At 33.2% G+C, this 24,372-nt stretch overlaps 2 protein-coding genes across 4 annotated transcripts in view; both read left to right on the top strand.

Annotated features, from left to right (window-relative positions):
- mdy (diacylglycerol O-acyltransferase) overlaps positions 1-16,780 on the top strand; it is a 25,372-nt gene extending 8,592 nt beyond the window's left edge. The window contains exons 5-12 of the mRNA XM_071592269.1: positions 3,371-3,479; positions 3,582-3,737; positions 5,975-6,170; positions 8,416-8,524; positions 9,860-9,904; positions 10,214-10,392; positions 12,392-12,542; positions 15,297-16,780. Of these exons, the coding sequence (XP_071448370.1) occupies positions 3,371-3,479; positions 3,582-3,737; positions 5,975-6,170; positions 8,416-8,524; positions 9,860-9,904; positions 10,214-10,392; positions 12,392-12,542; positions 15,297-15,473 (1,122 nt within the window). The 3' untranslated portion in view covers positions 15,474-16,780. The remainder of the gene's footprint in view (positions 1-3,370; positions 3,480-3,581; positions 3,738-5,974; positions 6,171-8,415; positions 8,525-9,859; positions 9,905-10,213; positions 10,393-12,391; positions 12,543-15,296) is intronic.
- A 4,661-nt stretch (positions 16,781-21,441) lies between these two features.
- spir (spire type actin nucleation factor) overlaps positions 21,442-24,372 on the top strand; it is a 448,013-nt gene continuing 445,082 nt past the window's right edge. For all 3 annotated transcript variants that reach the window (XM_071591594.1, XM_071591595.1, XM_071591596.1), the window contains exon 1: positions 21,442-21,791. In XM_071591594.1, the coding sequence (XP_071447695.1) occupies positions 21,485-21,791 (307 nt within the window). In that variant the 5' untranslated portion in view covers positions 21,442-21,484. The remainder of the gene's footprint in view (positions 21,792-24,372) is intronic.

Genomic DNA, 24,372 nt, shown 5'->3' on the forward strand with positions numbered 1-24,372 from the left:
TATATGTATATATACATATATATATATACATATATATATATACATATATATATATATATATATATATATATATATATATATACATATATATACATATATATACATATATATACATATATATATATATATATATATATATATATATATATATATATATATATATATATATATATATATACATATATATATATACATATATATATATATACATATATATATATATATATATATATATATATATATATATATACAATTGTATATACAAACACACATATAGATTACATATTTACTGGCCCCAGTGGGAGCACTCAACTTCTATTCTGCTTCTGAATTCAGCAATACTCGCAATTACTTTGAATCCTCTTGGCTATGTCAAATACCTTTTTGAAATCTGCAAAGCATGCAAGACGTTCTGATTGTATTCTGTATCCTAATCACATCATGTATTCCCTGTTTCTTCCCGAGCTCAAATTAATCCTCTATTGTTATAGTTCACCCAACTACCCAATGTCAAATTGAGGATTCTCAGTAATACATTGTCTGCATATAAATTAAAACTTTGGTCAAATACTACCAATTTTACTCTGATTTAAATTGGCCTAATGTAGCATCCCGACCAAACACCCCTTGTAAATCTTATAAAGAAGTCCAAAAAAATCTCTTCCTTCCATTTTTACCGAAATTATTTCATAGTTATCCTTTGATATTATTCCTAATCCCTTGCTTGCTCTTATTTCCTGTAGTGCTTTTTTCAATCTCACTGTCTAGTATTCCTGGGTCCAAGCCATCCTATCCAAATCCAATGCACTTTGATTTTGCAAACTTAATGCTCTATTTTCTTTAAATAGAAGCCCTTTAATGTATTCTTTCCCCCTTTCCTGGATCTTTTACATTCCATATTCCTGTCAATAACACAATAATAGTTAAAATTACCCTATTTTACATTAAAGCAAGTTTCCCACTTTCTTTTGGATCACATGTACCTTTCCTTGTCTTTGAAATTACTCCATTTCCTCATACAGATCTTTCTATCAAAATTCGCTGGCTGTATTTGTTTCTTCATTCAGTTTATTATTTAGTTCTCTAGGCATTCTTTTCTTTAACTTCATGTTAAAAATCCTTTCTTTCACTTCCACTATTATCTCTTTTGTGATCCATGGATCATGGATCCATTCTGTGATCTTAATGCTCTACTCATTTACATTTCCTTTTATTTGTCTGCTGCTTGGCCTATCCAAGTTTTAATGTCTGCCCATTTTTCCTTCATAGTTCTCATTCATTTAGAATTTTATGTAGTGTCTCATAGTGTTCCATCTTTTTTATTCACAAAAATCCCTTACAATCTACTTTTTCACCCCCCTTAACCCTCCTACCCTTGTTGAATTTTAAATCATTGTTCATAACAGCTGCATTATGTTCTAAGTCTGTATCCATCTTTCTGGCACTCTTGAGTTGATAATACTTGCTAAATCTATATTTAACCCTGATGTAATCTAAATGGTACCTTCTTGTTTCTCTCAACATTTTCTATGTCTCCACTTGTATTGGAGTATGATCCAGGAGTTCGTTTTTATTAAACAGTTGTCCTTTCATTGTAATTCACACTTAGCGGATGACTCTGTTGAAAGTTACTGTTGCAGCATCTCCTGCAGTTTCTTGAAAGTTAGCAGTCTCTCAGTTGGCATTTCTTGTTCCTAAAGTTTGCTCTCTTTGCTCCTTCTAATCTTTACCTCACCAAATATGGCTTTCCATTCCCCTATGTCTGTCAGGCGGCACATCCCAAGTATTTCTTCTAATTGTTCATGTTAACTGCTTCCTTCAGGTGACTACTTGTTGGCATGTACTGCTGGATTACCTCTAGATTGGTTGTATCTCCATTTATTTCTACCATCCATCACTCACTTGCTCTATCATTATGAATTTCCCCCACCACATTTGACTTCTTCTTGTATTAATAAATCATTTTGCAACTATCTTACCGTAAATCAACTATGTGTATCTCATTTTGCACAGTCCTAATGGAACTATATTTCTTCTCACCATCTGCACCTAAATGTTTTCTTGACTTTTACTTGCCAGTCATTGACATAATTCTGATATTCCAAGTCTGTGTTCTGATGGTTTAGGTTTTACAGGCTGTATTTGGATAGAGTTTTTAAATATTTGACTAGTAATTTGAGTTGAGTTTAATAAAATGGTTTTCTAACTTGCAAATTACTAAATAAAAAATGTGCCGCTGCATAATGGTTTTGAATAACGAATATTGATATGAAATCATAGTTTCAGTTAAAGGTGTGATGTAATTTTGAATTATAGTGTTTGATTCAACAGTTGTCCTTCAATCCCTAGGTTGATAGACTGCAGCCCTCCATTAATCCCTTCCCCATACTGAGTCTCTTATCCCCTGATTTATTTAATATATGATTAATCACAAGTTTTTCAAGATTGGAATCCAATAACCCCTGTTTCAATGAAATATTAAGTGTATGACTGAAATTCAGGCCATGATTTCAATGAAACAGTTTTTTAATTGCACAGAAGTCAAAAAATGTGTCATTATTTATTAGAGAATCCACTGTGACCATTCCAAAGGTTGGTTTGATAAAAAGGGTAAAGGTCATTTCATACCTTATTCAAGAAATGGAAAATATGTGGAAAGGCTAGGTAGGTTTAAGTTTTTCCATATGTTTCTCATCACTCAATCTGGAATAGCATTTAGCATCAAAAATGGGCTGTCAATGGGAAGTGGGGATATAAATATTTAGGGTAAGAATTTGCTGTTATTTTACTGACTTGTATGCTATGGTTCTATTTAATTGTGCATGTTTTTAATCTACTCTTCTAGTCTAATTGGATCTGGTCAAAATATATAAATACATCATTTTCATTTACCAAATGATTTTACTAGTTCAATAAGAAAATAAAACAAGTGATCAACAAATACCATATCACCACCATATCATATTAGCCAAGGAACTCAGGGCCCAAGAAATTGAATCGCAATTTTATTTGTGCATGCAATCGCCAATCAGGGAAGGTATTGATTGACTCAATCTTATGAAGGCGAAATGCCGATATACATTGTTTTGTATGCGAGTTAAATACTAAAGTTAACTTTTTAATAATAAAATGGGTACCTATCGAATTTTTATTTCTCACAAAAAATAATTATCATCAAATAACACCACAATATGAGTGTTCCTCAACTCAGAGCACCAAACTTTTATTTAGTTGCAAATAAAAACAAGTCATTGCTTGATATTTCTGGTGATACAGATTTCAATTCAATAGTCAGCTAACCATTAACCATTTAATGATAATTTATAAATATATTGATGTATTTATAAATATTCATATGTATTTTTTGCAGGAGATCATTTCGCATAAACCAGGGATGATTGCTCATGTCATAAATTTAGTCCTCCTGGTATTAATGCCAATGGTGGTGATAAATGTTAAAACAACAGGTTTTACCTTATGTGAGTATACTTTGTGTGTTATTGTTGTATTTTGTTACTTGTCCTTTCATTGCATATGCAGTATTTATTATTGTCTGATTTCTCTCTTATTACATATGATAGTGGGTGCTACCACTGTTTGCTTCATTTATTCAATCCTATTTCTGAAGCTGTGGTCATATGTTCAAGTGAATATGTGGTGCCGAAATAAAAGAAAGAAGAGTTCGAGTAAGTCGCGTCTTAGGAGGCAATCATTGTCATTGAGTAATTTTGCGAAAGGTTTGTATGTATTGTTCAATCATTCCTGTTTCGATTTATCTTTTTTTTATCTATGTGATAAGTGGTGATGAAATTCTCATTCTGTATAAAAGGCTGTCACATACCATAAATCCCTTCAGGCCAGTATTAAAAAAATCTTTCAAACAGTTAATTACTATGTCATTGAGGTAAAATTATTATCCTCTCGTGATATTTTTGATGGAATGGAGCAGTTTTTCTCAAAAATTAGATTACCTATAATGGAAGTCTTAAAGATGTTTTGAAGAATCTCTCTAACAGAAATTAGGCAATGATTACTGCAATGACATTTGAGAAACTGGCATTTGCAGCTTACAAATATTGGGACTAATTTTGTGGCCCTAATAAAGCTTTGATGAGCACATATGGGTCATTTTGCGACAATGTTGGGAAAGTAACAAAAATGAGTTACCAGACTTTATCAAATTACTTTTCATAGATATGAATAGATTGTTAAGGATTGATTAAATAGTTGGAAATGTTGTAAAACATACTGAAACTTTAAATTTGGCAAATTTCTGAACATGGGTGTTAACATCCATTGGTAAAACACGATAGGCTGATAAACTGAGAAATAAATGAAAAATTAAATGAAATGAAAATGAACTGAAAACTTGTTATCCTAGGATGAGGAGGTCTTCACCATGTTAGCATTTAGTAACATACAACTGAAGCTTGGCTTCAGTAGTGCCATTTATTTCTTCTGTGGATCTGTTTTATGTATTTTCCTGTTTTAAGCATTAAGGAAACCTTCAAAATAACTTGAGCTGTAGGAAAACACTAGAGCATGGCCATTCTTAAAGTCAAATATTTCTACTAGTCTCCAGTTCAGACTCTGACTCCAGTTTCAATTTGAAGCAAGCATTTTAAAAGTAACTTTGATCATAGTGCTAAAATTTTGGCCCTAAACTCTTATGGAAAATATTTTTCCTAGTCAATCTCAGATTAACCTGAGTTAGCAATAAAGTTAATTTCTTCAAGATTTTGGACCTAAACCAAACTGCTTGATTTTTGTAATCAGATGTTCATTTGTCCCTAAATGTTGGTAACATGAAATTCAAAGTTTCTTCTGGTCTTTCTTCACAGCCTGAGCTGTTGCAAATGAAACTCCGTTACTAAGTTAATCTTCTCCAAAGCATAGCCATCAAATTAGTCTGAAACCTCAGCCTGCACTTCATTCTGAGGTACTTGATAATTTACTGCAGAGAATACTTCTAGTTGCTTTTTTCTTCCCATTTAATCCTCTTGCATTATTCCTCTGCGATCGCTTTAACTCTCTCTCCCTTGAGCTTGTTTTCTCTATGCAATTTATCAAATGGTAGGAAATATTTTTCCATATGTGTCTAACTTAAATAGAATCAGTTGCACTCCCAAACATGAGTTATGATGGAACACCTTTGTAGCAAAATTATTGAACAGCATATGCAAAATCTGGAGGATAGTTTCTCTGTCCTTCGTCCACTCATTATGTCTTCAATTATCATTTCCCGTTGATGTTTTCCCTCTGTTGTTTCTTTAACCTTGACACTTCTTTACTTTCAAGTTTCATGCAGCTTTCTGCCTCACCAAATTTATTCTCTTTGAATGTCTATTTGTCTTTCCATGAGACCTTACAAGTTGATTTCTTACGAAAGTTTTAGCATATAGACATTGAAATTTCAAAACGTTTTACTTTGAGAGGAGGATAACAACTATTTTTTTTGGATGGCCATTTTGTGGATCCATCTACTAAAAATGAATCACTTGACAGGCAGTCTCATATTTGCTATACTCTTAGGGAGATTTTAGGATTCTATATATCCTGATCATATAACATTGGTATAGGCTGGATATTTAATAACAAGTAAGTTTGTAAACAGAAAATAAGTATAAAATTATAAAATAAGCATAGAGTTTAATTTCTTTCTCATCATCATAAAACCTTCAACCCCACGATTGTTTTAATGCAACTCTCAACTTAATTATCCTATTAGCTAGATTCTCCATGCTTAATTATTAATTTTTCTACTGCTATCCTAGGTTTTCATATTTGAGTGTAAGAAAGTTTTATTTTACACAATATGTATTATTGAGAGATGTGTGTCTAACCCCTTGATACTTATTGTAACTTACAATACCATAATGCCTATTAATTCACACAACTAATTAGGGACTGAAATAAAAATTGGCTTTTGTTCTGAGCTTATGGTTGCCTTTGATTTTTTTGTTGGTCATCGTAGCTGCAGATGACAAACAAAATGCATCACATCATGGAAGTGACAGTGATGCTAAGCAGAATGGAGATGCAGTTGTTCCTAGGCAAAGCTTAGTCCTTTATCCAGATAACTTAAACTTAAAAGATATATTTTACTACATTTTGGCCCCAACCTTATGCTATGAATTGAACTTTCCCAGGAGTACTAGGATACGAAAAAGGTGAGTGGTGTTAATTTGGTGGGATTTCATGTGATTTTGGTTTTCATTTTAATTGACTATTTGAGCTTATTATCAGTAATAATAGATAAATGGTGACTTAAAAAGCATGCACATAAGTGGTTATAAATTTAGGTTTTGAAATTGAAGAGGTAATGGTTGGATATTTGTGAATATGCACATTTCATACTGTAAAATATCCACTGTTGTGTATGTAAATATATAATATGTTGTGTTATGTAAATATAGCATGTTTTTTCCATTTATTATGCCCCACATGATGCCTGAAGGTTTTGCGTTTAGGTGGTATGGAAGGCATACCCTTTGGTGTATCTAATGAATTCACAAAGAAAGGCTTAGCCGTAAACTTTGGTGTGACCTATGAATTCATCATAGGGATGAAATTGTTTGTCATAATTACATATGTACTGCTACTTGCTTGTACATGTTTTCATGTAAAAACCTATGAAGGAAGTATAGACCATACAAAAGAATTCTGTATCCCTATAATACAAATTCACAGATAAAATTATCAGATAGCTCAGTTTTTTTCCTATTGTACAAGTGGCTATTTTCCATTTGGGTTTCCGAAGAATGTGATCTTGGTCATTGCTCAGGTCTACATGCTACCAAGTAATCATAGGGAGGAAGAAGTCAACAGTGTACATGATAAATGAGAGTTCATCATCACAGGTGCTCCTGGAGGGAAAAATTTGATAGTGATGGTTGATTGGTAGGCGAAGGAAGAGATATTCAATTGTTTCTGGCTCAACCTTGTGGAAATTCATGTTAATGAAATTAAGAATACAAAGTAACTTTCCACTGTTCTTTATTAGCGTACAACCGGTTTCAACGCTCAAGCGTCATTGATGACACTTGAGCGTTGAAACCGGTTGTACGCTAATAAAGAACAGTGGAAAGTTACTTTGTATTCTTAATTTCATTAGAAGGAAGAGATGGTAGTGAGGATGGGGACAAAAATTTAGGAGCATGAAATGACCATTGGGAAAAGCAATAAGAGTTCTGTGAGAGGCATGGGTTAATCATAACGGATACTTGGTTTTCACACCACAAGAGTCAGAGGAATACATGGAAAAGGCCTGTGGACTCATGAAGGATTCAGGGTTTAGATGATAATTAAATGATGGTAAAGTGTAATATCTGATTCAAAAAGATAGAAAAGGGAAGACTGTTTAGGAAATGGAAAGTAAAACCATTACCGGAATGACAGGAAATTAGTATCTACAGGCTTTAAAGAAAATCATGAATGAGGAAATGGATCTGGGTACAAAAGAGAAAAAATGAGAGCATATACATGTAAAAAAGGGATATCAAAAGCTGCTAATGAAGTATTAGGAACAGTTAATAGGAAAAGGACAAAGAAATCTTGGATTGAGGATGAGATAATTAGGAGTAGGTTTTTGAAATGTGGGTGTGGAGAAGGATGGAAAAGGTGAAATTGACTGAAGGAAGATAAATGTGGAAGTGCTAGTCATGGTGGGGGAGGTTGTTGAGAGAAATCCAAAGTAGAGAGGAAAGTGGTTGCAGAATATTTTGATTGGCGATGAGATGTTGAAGGCTGGGATAGAGGGGAGAATGTTTGGCAAACAAGGAGGGAGCAGGAATAGGATAGGGATGCCTGACAGAATAAAGGGGGGAAGGAAGAGTGCTGCAAAAGGGGCTTAATGGAGTGTAGAATGTGATGTTGTGTTTTGTGGTAGAGGCAAAGGAATTTTCATTGCACCATTATCTAACTTGTGTTTGTTCAAAACTTAGATTAACAGATATATTAGCAATAATAATAAATAATAATAATGCTAATTATATCCTAATCCTCAAAAAATGGAGTGCTCTTACATCTGAAAGCATTAAATTTTATGTTGCCTAACCTTTTTTTGTGCCAAATAATTCCTGTTAAAATAAAAGCTTACATTGGGTGGAGTAATATTTAGGCAGTAATTTTCAACTAGCTTTTGTCTAAACTGGCTGAAAAGAAATGCCTAATCTTTGGCTAACACCAAAAAGTGGCTTGGCTTTGTAATATTAGTTTTGCTTAAAATGAGAACTTTTTTGTGTCGATTGTTTTGTGCAACAAGGTTGTCCATTTTCAACAAATTTTGTCTGACAAGCAGTGCTCACGCAAGTGATTTTTGTACCAATAATGACATTTGTGTATGAATATTACACTTGTTTTGGAATCTGAATTATCTGAACATTATAATAAAATCTCTTTCTTGTTTTGCCATAGGTTTTTGATTAAAAGAATGCTAGAAGTTGTTGTAGGGTGCCAGGTTTTGATGTCACTGTTTCAACAATGGATCATCCCATCAGTGAAAAATTCTTTGATTCCTTTCTCAGTGAGTATTTCTTTGTCTATGCCCATTGGTGCTTGTACCACCTCCCACATCATTTTGGTGGGTGGCAAGGTATTTGTTTACATGTAGATTAGTAATTGTAAGCAATGCCACCCAAACCCTTTGTTTAAAACTTTGTTCTTTGGGAAAGACATTATCTGGTATATTGCCTAGTGTATCCCTTCCTTATTCCTCTGAAATTCAGAAACAAGTTATTTTCAATGTCTTTTTTATTTTTGTGATGTAGTTTTTACTTCTCATCATAATTTAATTGCATTTTATGGCTGTTAATTTGACACTGGTTACATGAATTTTACTTTAACCAATAATTAGCAAAGAAAATTGCATTTGGTTTTGTTTTGTATCACATATGGCCATTTCCATTCAGGGTTTTTATAATTGATTCGGAATGATGAATGGCATTATTGACAGTAACTTTTTTAGTTTGATCCAAATAATTTCTCTGCATTTTTATAGAGGAACTTTACTTGAAGAGTATGCAGTAGAAGTATTTAAGATTTGTTTGAATAGTAATTTTCATAAGCATTAATTTCACTTTGTTGCCGCTGTTAAATGAAGCTGAGCAAGAGCTTATCAGAAGTGAAGCCTGTATTTTTTTCCATGATGACCAATTTTAGTGATTCAAGTGCCTGAGATCATGATAAGATTTTACTTATTATTCAGTTTTCTGGTTTTAAACCTCGTTTTTGCTCTGCATTCATCCCCAAGGTGAGGCTCTAACATGTAACCTTTGTGCTAGCTGATCATTGTATTGCACATAATATGGAGTTAAGGATAGAATTTTGAGTGGGACATCCAGCTTTATTTATCATGCCATGCTCTTAATTCAATGTACCTAGTGACTGAAAGCATTTTTAAAATTTATAAATTGAGACTAGGTCATAAATGGCAATATCAGGTAGGATACAATTATCATATTGTAAAGCAACAGGTCTACTTTACATTATTTCTTATTAATTTTGTTGTATAAGGATATTGTACTCTAGGGTGAATTTACTTTTGAAAATATGCCTTGAAGAATAGATTTCACAGCCTTAGCATATTAAACATGAGTGGTCTGGACCAGTGAGTTTGAGTTCAAGAATTGTTATAGTAAATTTGTCTTTGATTGCATGTGTCAATTTTCCATCTTTCACTTTAGGATTCTAGTGGAGGTGTATGCTCTCTGTTTGAAAATGTGTTTATACATAGCGACATTTAAAGAATGGAATCCAGTAAAACAAATGATTTAGTAAATTATGTTAATATGTAATATGTAATGGATGTTATTGGAAAGCTATCAGCCTTTTGATATGAAGAATTTCTTTTCTTTTTTAGAATATGGATGTCGCAAAAGCAACTGAACGCCTTTTAAAGTTGGCAGTAAGTATCTCAACGAGCATTTACAACTCTAATTTCTCAAGTTCATTATTTAAATTGTCATTGAGTGCACCAGAAGGAAAATATGTGATTTTCACTCCAACTTAGATGTGAATTTTCTTTAATGTTAAATTATTTAATACCTTTCCTCGTTGGAGAGTGAGCTTCCTTCTCAGTATGGAAGAGTTTCTATGAAGCAAATGGTCTATCTGCCCATAAGTAAAAAATCTTTTGTTTTCACAATGAAATTGTTGGATAAATATGCATTTTGTATTTGGTGCATTTGCTTTACCTTTAATCTTCTTATTCCAGATTCCAAACCATTTGGTGTGGTTGATATTTTTCTACTTACTATTTCACTCATTTCTGAACCTTGTTGGAGAGTTGTTATACTTTGCTGATCGGCATTTTTATTCAGATTGGTGGAATGCCAATAACATTGATACATTTTGGAGAACATGGAATATGCCAGTTCATCGATGGGCTGTCAGGTTCGTTTCCGAATAGTTTTTGTTTTATTTGTCTTGTGGAAATATTGAGAAGCATGACTAATATTTTTCTTATGCATGAGGGAATCATGTAAGGTTTTTGGAAAAGGAAGAAGTACTAGAATACAGTTGATATAATTCAGAGTGATGATAAAGGGTTAGGTATGGTTGAAGAAAGTTGGGAATACCTTAAAATGAAGAATACATAAATTTACCAATTGAGCAGTGGGAATAATAAATAGGAAATAATTGGGAGGCAATGGATTCCAGAAGAGATGGTTAGTATGATAATTGAGAGAAGGAAATGGTAGAATATAAAATCCCAAACATGGAGGAGAAAGTTAAAAGAGCTAAATGATAAACTTAAATGATGAATTAATATTGCAAATAAAATGTGATGGAAGGAGAAGTGAGATGATATAGAGAATCATTTTTCTGTGTGTACCAAGTAAAAAACCCTCTTGGTGGTACTCTATTTGGCACTCATATGTGTGTAAGAGTATCATGTAGAGAGCCTGAGGCCAAGGTATATATAAATGTTTTTAGTTATACCATTCAGGTTAGGAGGTACCAGCTGCTTTCTTTGTGATAGATATCTTCTCCTGTCAAGGAAGTGTTTAAGAAATAGATGGGTAGACTAGTCAAGGACACTTTCAGAAAGAATTGTGTTAGGTTGACAAGCTTTTACTAAGAGGGAGTTGATGAGAAGGACCTTAAGTAATAATGTAAGGGTAAGATAAATGAAAGTCATGCTATGGAATATCATTTTTATGGCTTTGAAACTCTAGTTTGTTGAGGCAAGAGATTAAATGTAGATTGAGGGCTTTTGAGAAATAGGTATTAAGAAGAGTGTAGAAAGTGAAATGGATGGTTGGAAAAACAAGAATTGAAGGAAAGAGGGAAAGTTGTTGGATATGTTTGAAGAAAGTAGTGCAGGGGGGGTGCAGGGTATATCAAGTGGCAATGGAATGTCAAACTGTGGTACAAGGATGCATTTTTGGCAAATGAAGTAGAGGGAGGAAAAGAGTAGGTATGTTGGATAAAAAGAAGGGAAGCAGAAAGTGTAGTGTTGAAGGTTGGCTTATTTTTGTGTAAGCTATTACATTGTTTCGTTTCATGTGAGGCAGGACTAGATGTGTAGTGATGGTTAATCAGTACTCATAAAAAAATTCTTTTTATTGGTAGACTACGATTATTACCAATAATAGTAAGACCTCTGCTAAAAAAAAGTTTGCTTGCGCATCACCCAATTCTTGTAATGCATTTTGCCAGTCCCGATGGTGGTGATAAAGTTCTTGCCTCCAGACCCAGATGTATTGGGTTTGTTTCCTGCCTAGGTGGGTTTTCCATCTAGTCTTAAATGTAATGATTTGGTAGGAAAAGGGACTAAAAAGTCTCAATTTTGCTCCAATAAATTCATTTGATAATGATATTGCAGATTAAGATTATAGTTTACGGCAGGTAAAGATTGAAGCATGTACAGAGCATTTTATGCTTGATATGGTGTTCCTACAAAACATTTCATTTATCTCTCCTGGTAAATCACACAGTTTTTTTAAATTAAATCTCTCTCCACCATAAGAGATATTTCAAATGTTGACGGCAGTTGGAACAGCTGGAAAGGGAAGTTTGTAAATTATTTCATTAGGTATTAGTATTTATTATGCTAATATGATTTCCCATTAGCATATTTATTGCTTTGTTGAAAGTTTTGTTTAACTTAATGCTTTGTTCAATTTAATTTTTTCATTGCATGGTAAATTTCAGAATGTGTTAAACTCAGGTCATGTGAGTTATGTGAATCAGAATCCTTCTGTAAGGATGTAATTTTAAATAATCTTTGAACAATTATATCATGATAGACTTCAATATTTTCATTCTTTGTAGGCTTCTGTATATGAAAATGTTTGACTAAAATTGACACCATAATGTGCATGTACCAGAATATAAATGCTTATTATTATACTTTTCCACTTATATTAACTAGTATTATGAATTATAGGCATTTGTACATACCACTAGTTGAGATGGGATATGGTAGAATGGCTGCATCCTCAACTGTCTTCTTCATCAGTGCTTTCTTCCATGAGTACTTAGTTAGTGTGCCCTTGAAAACTTTCAAGACATGGGCATTCATGGGTATGATGGGACAGGTAATTACAGAATTTTATGAAATAATATAGATTAAAGTTAATTGAATCACCTTTGACAATAATTCATTGTTAATTAGGTTGTATCAATAATTGTCAAAGTTACTTGGACAACAGCTAAATTAACAAATGTAGAAGTAAGACACTAGTCAGGTGTTACCTACTTTTAATTTGACATTTGTTAAAAATTAGGTGCTTAATATGTATGTGTAACAATAATACAATCCTTATCAAGAACGTTTTGAAAGATATATTCAAAATGGTATTTACAATTAATTTCCCTCACCCTTTATCCGTAGCTCTCACTTTCATTTTTGAAATATTTTCAATATCATTTATTGCATGCAAAATCATGAATTTTATATGTAGTCAAAAATATATTTAGTCATTATGTAATGCGTATAGTATGTATTAAGATATAATCCTATAAATGTACATGTTGTTTCAAAAGGGAAATCTTTATTTGTTAATCCATGTCATTTATTTATATTACACAATGAATATAAACTTTTTTTTAATATACTTTCAATATTTTTGTTTTTACTTAAAATCTAATAGCATTTCTTTCAAGAAGATTTTGTTATGTTAATCAATTTTTGAAATATTTCAGAAGAAATTCCTTTATCGTATTAGAGGATTTAGTTACAAATTATATTCTTTACTATGATAACTCCTAACCACTCAGAAAATGTTCTCTTTATATTTTACAAATTAACCAACCATGGTTTTGAAAACTTTAGTCATTCTCAAGAATTGTTCTTGCGTCATCTTGAAAAGTGCACCATTTGCTCATTGTATGCATCCAATTGGTCATATTTTAATATGCTGTGAAAACTCACAGATCTGTTTATTCTATTATAAAAAAATATTAGAAAATTTCACCCAGTAATGTCAGCCATAGTCTATTCTAGTATTTAAATTAAAATGTTCGTTTTACAGTTCCATTCTCTGGTTTGCCCATGGCATCTCATTTAAAATTACAGTGGTAATATACAGAGTATAGTTTTTTGGGGTTCTGTTCATATTCTCATTATATATTAATATAACACCATTATTGATGCAAGTTATCGGAATATCAATATGCTGTTTATTAATAACCATTTAATGATGTTAATTTTACAAATTAAATAATGTTGTCAGTTTTAATTTATGATGTCATAAAGAATGAGGGTCCAATAGAAAAAATTATACTAAATTCTTTAAATTATCCCTTAATAGAAGTTGGATTGAACTGATATTATTCGTTAACAAAACCAGATGTTTTTTATCCAAAGCATGAAATAATACCTAATATGTATCTAGAAAAAAAATTAATGGCAGTCATATTTTTGATTTTCAAAGCTTTATTATTATTGATTTCAAATTGCATTAATCAATTCAAAGAAACTGTTGGAGTTGTCATGGTGGTAACTTTTAATGGAGTCATCCGCTAATGCACATTACAATGCAACAACTTCAAAGTGTAAAAATCATTCACCTTGACCAGGATTCTAGTCCAGTCCATCTAACAAGATATAAAAAAGTGAAATGTGAGACTCTTCTTGTAGCTATCTAAGCTTCTTGACAACTTGTTGTTAGTAATGGAGTCTCCAGCCATATGTGAACAAATGTACGGTAATTTATTTCTGAGAAAATGTAATTACTCTTTTCTGCATAAAGAATAGACATAAGCATAATATAAATCAAGTAAAATATTAGGTAGTCACACCAACCTCAGGCCTAACATGGGAAAAACATTTTAGAAACATCTATAAAGCCATAGAGAGGATTTTGGCTTCATTTAATGAATAGGGGGGAAATTCTTGAATGAAAGTATACAAGAGAGACACCATTTTAGACTGGTTGGTTTTCTAATTATGAGTGGAACATTAGGGACCCTGTGCAGGAGGACCTAATTGCTGCATTAAACAACGTAAAGTGAAAAACTACCAGTTTAATTAAGTTGTGAATCTCTAAGGCATCAAAAGGGTAGTTTCAAGTATGAAAAAATCAGTATTTAAAAATAATCAAACTAATGTAAGAGACAGTAGATTATTTAATGGTTGAGGGACAGCAGGTATTCAGAAGTAATAACATGCATGTAAGTTTCATTCATTTTGAATTTTATGAAAGCCAAAAGCATTGCATTAGAAAGAGCAAGAAGCCCCCCCTTGGATCTGTATTAAGCAATCATTATGAATGAACAGAAAGTGCCACATTGGCAAGCCATGGATGAGTGTTGCTGTGAACAAAGATGGCAGCCTTGTCTTAATCTAAGATGTAGATATGTAGAAATCATGGGAAGAACAGAGGAAGACAAAAAACAATTGCCTTATATTTATGATGGATTAATTAATTGTGAAGGAAGAGAACATTCTTGAGGAAGTAGACTAATAGACTAGGTAGTAGACAGCAGAAAAGCAATATTTGGATTGATAGGTGCTGAAGTTGACAATAATAATTTATTCATTTATTTAATTTGCTGAGTTTTAAAAAAAGAAGTGCCTCACATAAAAAATAAATAATGTGCTGCCTTTGAAGTTGAAATATATTATCCTTAATTTGTACAAAGGATTCATGCCAAAAGATGTATGCACTTAACATGTATCTTTGGGTGACTAAGATGAAATAACTTTTTTTGGTGCATTATTTGTGTTTGTTGCATCTCCCAATGGCAAATCCTTGATGAAATTTGTTGTTGGCAACATCTATTGCATGTAGTATATATATTTTGTCACTTGAGAAAAAATTGTTTTAATTATTATTTTTAATTTGCAGATTCCCTTGTCATTTGTTAGTCGTTTTATGGAAAAACAGTGTGGACCAAGGTGGGGAAATATTGTTGTTTGGACATCACTTATTTTGGGTCAACCTCTCTGCATTATGATGTATTACCATGACTATGTTGTGACTCATTTTGGTGAGGAGTTACTTGAAAACTATGGCCATGCCTAATTATTTTGTTACCATGCTATTTGATCTTGTATTTGGAATGGCTATGTAGTCTTTGAATCACGAAAATGGCAATAGGAAAGCACTGAGTATTCAGCTCTCTCTGTTTTATATTTGATGCAAGATGAGAGCTGTGTGTCAGTTAACTATTGATTGTTCATTTACTCCATAGACCATATTATATTGTTTTTTTCCGACTGGTGGACTTTGTGGAAATGAAAACTGTGATTTATTAATTTAAGTTAGAAAATCTCATTTCTCGTGATGCATGCCAGATGCATTGTAAAACATTAGCTAAATATGCTGTGTGGTTTTCTATTTCTAAATGCCAAACACAAAGTCAGCTTGTCTGTGATTATAATATTTTTAGAACAAGTCTTTTTTGATTGGATATTTATTCAGTTTTTCAATCTTCAGTTTTCCTTGTTTATCAATGTATGTGCAATAATTATTTTTCTGCCAGTTGTTGACATCACATATTTAAGGTGCTGATTATGGAAGTGTTTCCATTTTCATAGTCATTGCCTTCTTAATAGTAAAGTTATTAGTCTCATTGCTCAAAGTGAATGCCTCTGCCTGCAATAATATTTATGATTTTCTTGTGGAAATTCAATACTATATCACCAGTCCATAGTTATGTGGTTGCATTCAATTTTCTGTTTGGTGAATTTTATGATTTACCGACTCCTTTTTGGAAAATAAGTGTATATAGCAACGACAGATATAGGAGGAATGCATTTTTTCCATGACTGATCAAAGGTACAAAATGAAGTTGAAGGAAAATGAGGTCTTAGTGTATTTGTTATTCTTTAAAAAAAATGTAAAAAAAGAAGTTTTGGTGTTACTATTAAATGGATACGTTGAGGTCACTAAATATGCAACCAAATAAGAGTTCTATATGGTTCCATTTTTAGGATTGAAGACATTTTTGCAATTACCTTTTAAGAGATGAGAGTCTCTTCGCAAAGACCTTTGTGCAGTTTTTGTGTATTCTACTGAGATTTAATAGTGATACATATTGTGTATTTTTGTGCAAATTTATGGGATGTATTTTTTGTACATGTGATTACAAATGTCAATTTTTAAATGCCATGTAGTCATAATTTTGATGTTTCTGTTTTAAGAATAAGCAGAGTGAACAATGTGCATAAGACTTGAAGAAAAATTTTAAATAGAGGCATTGAGCCTGTAAAATTTCTTTTATACCATAAAAACGTTGAACTGTTGATAAATACTTAGCCATTTGTTGTGAAATATATTAATAATACCAAAAACAAATTGTTGATATAACTGATGTTTTTAAGGATCTCTTGAGGTATTAAATATTGTTATGAAAATATGTTTAAAATAGTTTACTACTTCTTAGCTGAGCAAATCTTTATATATTATTGCCCTTCCTTTGTATGTGCAGTATTTCGCGTCAAACACAAAGGAGTACACACATAATATTGACATGTTTCTTAACACTTCATAACTCCACCAATATTCCTAGTTACTCCGTAACTTATGTTCTAGGGCTCATATTGCATACTCTGTTCCCAGAGTATGATATTTAACTGTGTTTAATTTGCATATCATAATGTATTTTCTATATACTCCCAAAGGTCTGCTTTCTCTATCCAGTGAAACAGTTTTATCCTACTCTGTTAAAACTTGATGAAGAGAACAAAGTCAACTTACAGAGGTAGGGGATAGGATGGTAGTTTAACCACTTAATGTGAAAAATTCCAAACAAACTTTCTGAAAAATTCCAAGAAACTGCGGGAGATGCCACAATAGTAACTTTTAATGGAGTCATTCACTAATATGCATTTCCATGCAACTATTTCGGGGTGTAAAAATCATTCGCCTTGACTGGGATTGGTCATAGTGAATGATTTTTACATTATAAAATTGTTTCATTGAAACTTTGAGATCTGACATGTATATCACTGAGAACCACTGACTTTCAGCATTCATTTGAGGGATGGTTGAGATATCTTGGCCTAGCTGAAGTGTCAAGGTGACTTTAATGTATCTTTAACCTCACTATTTTAGGCAAAACATGAAGGGTAAGAAAATTTATGAACCGCAAGCCTTCCAACTGAAATTGTATGCCTGACCTGCAGGGTAGTATCTTTTCATCTGGAGTTGTACATCTCACCAAACTCTCTCTAGTATTTATTTTCTTGGTCATCAGCTCCTACCATACACCTAGAAGGGACCATTTGGTCTCAATATCGCCCAAATAAAGACCACTATCTATCTATCTACACCTTGCCCTCCTCCTAATTGCCATCTGATCCTCTGTCTTTCTTATTTCCCAGTAAATGCATTTTTCACTTCATTTATTCCTCTTATGAGCATACGACCACTCTCCAAAAGTATCCTAAGCTGATTTTTTGTGACACCCTAAAAATTCAACTTTTGTACTAAACTAATGCCTTCAAAATGGTGTTTATCATGCAGCATAGGCTACAAAAAAAGATCATCTAATTCTTTCCTATATAGGTGAATATTTACTATAAACTGAAGAGAATGAACCTGTAGAAATCATCATGGCAGTGTAATAGACTCCTAAAAATATTTTTAATGGGTACTCTTTTATGATATTTAACTTTAAATTGTAGCTGTGCATGAAGAAGTAGGGGATCAAGTTGGTGTGGGGGCTAACATACTGGCTTCCCACCCAGAGGGCCTAGGTTCAAATCCCGGCAGTGCTGAATATTTTTCAGAGGTATCTCAATCCCTACTTGAGGTGGTTTGTGGAGGGCAATTTGAGTGAGTACGCCATCCGTCGGATGGTACATTAAGCTCTGCGGACCTTTTGGCAACTTTTGTAAAGAGTAGGCTAATGCCAACGCCTGGTTTCTCTTCACCCTGCAACCTTTCCTGTCCATCCCCTGTGGCGCAAATGACCTCCTCAGCTGTCGGTCCCCTCCCCTCAAAACTACTACTACTATGAAGAAGTACAATAAATTATCACCATGCCAAACCTCAAATTTTTAACTGTAATGTATTATATTAATCACTAACCATTACATATATGATGCATTTAATTATTAATTTCTTTTTGTCAAGTGCATCTCAACATGACTTTTAGAAGTCTTTGATTTTGAACTAACATTACCTTTCTTAACTGTTGGAATTCTATGAAAACAGTCCTTGTAATTGGGTCATTAGTTTGATGGATGACTTGGGTATCTTTCAGGAAAATTTAACAGGGATGCATATATCTCATACAGGTATAATGTTGACAGAATTGATTTCATACAATCAAGTTTATTTGCAATTTCCCAACCATATTGCCGTGGGTGACTATATTACTAATAGTTAAAACGAAATAATGGGAGGGTATACACATGTATGTATTAGGCTATATCTATATATATATATATATATTTATTTATTTATATAACCTACTACAACCTCGGAGAAGGCCAAAAGCTCAACAATCTACAATGTGAGTGTCCTTTAAGTGTTATTTATTTTATTTTGTGTTCTATTGTGCTGTCCAAATGTTATGCTGCTCTCTCTCTGTAAGTACTTTTACGTCTATATATAAATATATGTATATAAATATATATATGTATATATATATGTATATATATATATATATGTACACATATATATACATATATATATATATATATATATATACACACACATATATATATATACATATATATATATATATACATATATATATATATATATATATATATGTTTATATATATATATATATGTATATATATATATATATGTTTATATATATATATATGTATATATATATATATATATGTATATAAATACTGTGGCAGAATATGGGAAACCACCACATTATTATCCCTAGAATATGCAGCATTGCATTCAAATACAGTGGAATGGAGGGCTGCAGTAAACCAATCCTAGGATTGAAATACTGATTATATATACATACATACACACACACACACACATATATATATTATATTTACATATATGATTATTTTTATTACCAGGTAATTTACCTGTTAAGGTAGGTTTTTGGATGGACACAATTACCAAATAAATATACTTCCTTCCTCCCTTCATCCTGTCCAACATCCCTATCCTGTTCCTTCCCTTTCCTTGTTTGCCTAACATTCTCCCCCAGTAAAGTTTTCAACATCCCACTGCCGATCAATATGCCCGTCATCCATTTTTCCTGCCTCCATAGGATTTCTCCCAACAAACCCTTCTCTTCACCCACCATAACAAGAACTTCCTCATTTGTTTTCTTCTCTGTTCATTTCACCTTCTCCATTTTTCTCCACACCCACATTTCAAAAGCCTCCTATTACGCCTATGCTCCGGCTTCAATGACCACGTATCCTCGCCATACATAGCTACACTCCATATCAAAGTTTTTACGAGTCTTTTCTTAAAATCCTTACTCAACGTCCCTGTCATCAACTCCCTCCTCCTTGTGAAAGCCTCTTTGCCTAGGGCAATTCTTCTCCTTACATCCCTACTCCTTTGACTGTGTTGGTCCAAAACACTTTTGAGATATGTAAACTGTTCTACCAGGTCTAGCTTTCGCCCTCCTATTTTAATGTTTACCTCAGCCTTATTCTTTCTAGAAAATCGTACAGCCTTTGTTTTATTAATATTGATTCTCATCCCATATCTATTGCATGGAATTTCCAAATTTCTCAGCAATGCTTGCGACTCCTTGGCTGACTGACTAACTAAAGCTTGGTCATTAGTGAACCTGAGTGATTTTATGAATTCCCCACTGACTTTCATTCCCACCTTCAGTTCTTTCAATGCCTCTTTAATCATTTCTTCCATATATACGTTGAACAGCAACGGTGATAATGGACAACCCTGCCTGACACATCTTCCTAACACTGCCCATCCGGACTCCCCATTCCCCACTCGAACTTGAGCAGTCTGAGACATGTACAGGTTGTGGATTAGCCTCCTGTCCCTCAAATCTATTCCTATTTTCTGCAATATACTCATTAGTTTTTCCCAATTCACTCTATCAAACGCCTTCTCGAAATCTATGAAACAGGCCTCCTGGTTGTATTCTATGAAATACCTCCTGGTTGTATTCTATGTTCCTCTCGATTAATAATCTCATTACTGCAATGGCATCACACATACCTCTTCCCTTTCTAAACCCAAACTGATCATCCCCTAAGTAATCATTTGCCCTACTCTCTATCCTTTTTTTATGATCCTGAGAACAACTTCAGCTGCGTGGGATATCAAACTTATTGTCCTGTAGTCCTCACATGATGTAACCTTTCTCGGAATAGGAACTTAAACTGATATCACAAATACATGTGTATATATATATACATATATGTATATATATATATATATATATATATATATATATATATATATGTACCTGATGTAAAGTAGGATGTTGTGTTTTGCTAGGGGTCACAAATTATTTGATTAATAATTATGTCCATCCAAAAACCTACCTTAACCGGTAGATTACCTAATAATAAAAAAAAAATATATATATATATATATATATATATATATATATATATATATATATATATACACACATATATATATATATAGTGTGTGTGTGTGTATTGAAAAACAAATTTTCCACTGCAAAATCATTTTAACAAAGCAATTAATTTCAAATACACGAAAATAATGTTACTTGATGTTGAAGGCCGTAAAAAAATCCAGATATTGACAATGTGAATTTTTGGAGTACTTAAAAACGATATTTACGAAAAACTGTGGGGATTTGGAAATTTTCCATTATTAATGCTTATTATTTAAATTCAAATTAAATTAGCATATGCAGAGTGTGCATTCAATAAAAACAGTGCGTTATATCATAATGATTAATGTAGTCAATTTTTGGATAGGGCGGTTGATTGCATTTCGTTACTCATTTGTTCTTCTTTCAAATAGCAGACGACAACGGTCGTCCCTGCTAACGCCACCTTGATGCGATTTACTCGAACTGCCACATTCTGTTGGAGAATGAACGGCGAGTGGGTGGCGAATTTAAGGAGCTCAGTGTGTTTACCGGCATGATGGCTGCAGACGTAAAAGTGTCTGGGGTGAAAGGGGCCCCGAAGTGCAGTTTGAATGCCGAAGATTGTGTATCTTTACAGGATATTCTGTTGTCGTTCAACGCTCCAATAAATGAGGAACATGCTTGGGCTTTGTGCTATCAGTGTGCGAAGTGCTTCAAGAATACCTTTGATCGTGCAGATGGAGATGAAAAACTTAAAAAGTGCTACTTGGTGTCTCAGTTAGATCACGTTATGCTTCACAAGGATGGTCAGGTTCATCCGAGCACAATATACGACGATAGTGGAGGCACATTCAGTACAGGTAAGAAGGGGGTAGTCCTAATTTTGTTTCTCGTCTTCTTCGCGCTCAGCTCTCTTTGCTCCATATATTCGAATGAATTTTTAATTTCGTAACTTTGACGGAATTGTAATTGTTCAAGGTTATGGCAAATGCTTGGCTGTGTAATAATTACGAATGTCGGTTAACGATATGAACCAAAAGCAATCGAATATGGTGACAGCTTTGTTACTTAAATTAATTTCGAGATTTGATGATGAGTACTTTTCCGTTGTTTCAAGAACGATTTTTTCCCTTGAATGTATGCGTCAAAATCAAAGTTCTGTAACTCAACATTTTTTCTAATGGGATCTACTTTTAGTGTACCCATATCATATGCGGGGCAATCGATATATGAACGACCGCGCAGCTGATTCTCCGGCCTGGGAGAACGCCTCGTAGGTATATTGGTGCTTCGGCAGTTCGCGTGTAGTACCTGTCGTTAGCTTTTGACAATCACAGTTTCTGCTCTTGAATGTTGTGTTTACTCCTGTATTAATATATTTTAACTCAATAAGTGTGCCTTACTTCTTCAATGTAAATCATAAATAACCGTGCTCATGATAAATATAGGCTAGAATAGCCTTTTTTGCGTTTCAAAATATGGTGAAAACAGCGTTTTAACTTGAAATTCCAGATTTTAAAATTTGCTTTCACTGATACTCATACAAGCTAAATAAATCAACTCTGTTAGGTACTTCTGTGAATAAATATTGCTATATTTCCATATAAACGAATAGGCCGCGTATTTTAATCTGTATAATACCACTTAACGCGATTGAATAATTTGTATATTTTTTGGTTCATGTGAAATGTGTACTCCTATCTTGAATTTAAATTCATTGCAGTCCTTTCAATTGACTAATACATAGTTCCATGTGCTGACCTTTAGACTATTCAGGTTCGGTGCGCTGTCAATTTATTTTATTATTCAGGTGGTCATTATGTCTATAATATTCAGTGTCGCCCCGATCATGGCATGGTCTCTTTGGACTTATTGATTGTTCGTAATTTCAACAGATGTAATCGTCTCAATGTGGTTATTCAAATTAAGCGCCAATTTCAATTGCTGTAGGTACCGTGGACTAGCGGTCGGTACTACACCTACTCAAATGTGTACTTTATTTATCGGTTTTTGAAATGTAGTGACCGCAGCTGGATTAATTATTAATTTCGGTCAACATTTGTCCGATTGTAAAGGACTGATAATAATCATTATTACCTGACAAATTGAGTAATGTTACGCAGTATGATCGTCTTTTATCACCATTCTTATGTAACGAAATATGTCGCTCCTCCGATTTGCATCACAACCATTGATATTGTTGAATTATGTTTGCATTATGGCTCTCTATCTCTCTGAGGTTTAGGGTGAAAGGACGGGCATTTGTGTTTGTGGCTGTTTGTTCCATTTGGTTGAAGTGACATACATATCTACACCCTTGTATCCTAACAATTGCGCAACACAGCAAATATCTCATTTTGAAGTAATTATCCTTTTTTTAAATTTTTTGTACGATTTATTTTCCTTCAATATTCTTTCGTTATGACCGTGTTTCACAAAATGCAGCCATGTGGTCACCAACTAGATTCTAACTTCTCGTTTAATATCGGCGAATAAATGATTGTTGTTTGTGTAGTTGATATTTTACAATTTCTCTTTCGGCTGCAACTGTAAGGGTGTGGTTTCTCTGCTGGGGCCGGATGTTAGGTGTAGGTTTTTTATTGACGTGAATGTTTTACCTCTGATAAAATGATGATTTAAGAAGAAAATATTGACCTCTGATATTGTGTATACATGAAACGAAAGAGTAAATGGTACAAAAACAAAACGATAGTCCAAGACGTAACAGGATCATCGTTCTCTGCTAACGTGTTTGATATCCTCACCTTGGTACCCTTGATTACGCGCTCCGTCTAGATCCCGTCCTGCCTCTCTAGTTAAAAGCTCACACATGTTAGGGTTTTGCCTTTTATTTGAATTGGAATTTACTTTCCCTCTCCATCTACTTCAGTGATGCTCAACCTTAGAAAACGTCTGTTGTTTCTGTTTTTAGAGCTCGAAGGTAGAATGAGGAAAATTATCAGATATAAATCATGTCATGTATATTAATTTATGTACAATAAAGTAGTTTATTCATCATTTGAAAGCAAGAAATTAATATAATGTGGATTTTCAATTTTATTTTAACTTATAATATTTGCGGTCGCGGGTCGCTTAAAAACCGGTGGCGGGACGCAGGTTTTGCACCCTTCAAGCCAACGCGAGGGTGTATGGCAAAGCGTGATTCCACCCAAGGCATGCAACTAAAGCAGTATGCCTGTTAATAACCGAAATAAATGTTATGTCGTTTAATTGTTAGAAGTTTTTTTATAACAGGTTACATGCATTCTGCGTTTAAATGGTACGAAACGTTGAAATCAAAAAGTTTAGAAGGCTTCTTTGCTCACGCGAGACATGCTGATAGTTTGGGGAACATTGGAATATGGTATGCGTAGATAATATAATCCGATATAAATATTTTCGATATGAATTAAATTTTGTCTTTCGGTTTTACAGTTGATT

Source organism: Hetaerina americana, unplaced genomic scaffold, assembly GCF_022747635.1.
Source record: "Hetaerina americana unplaced genomic scaffold, ioHetAmer1.1.p SCAF_5, whole genome shotgun sequence".
NCBI lineage: Eukaryota > Metazoa > Arthropoda > Insecta > Odonata > Calopterygidae > Hetaerina > Hetaerina americana.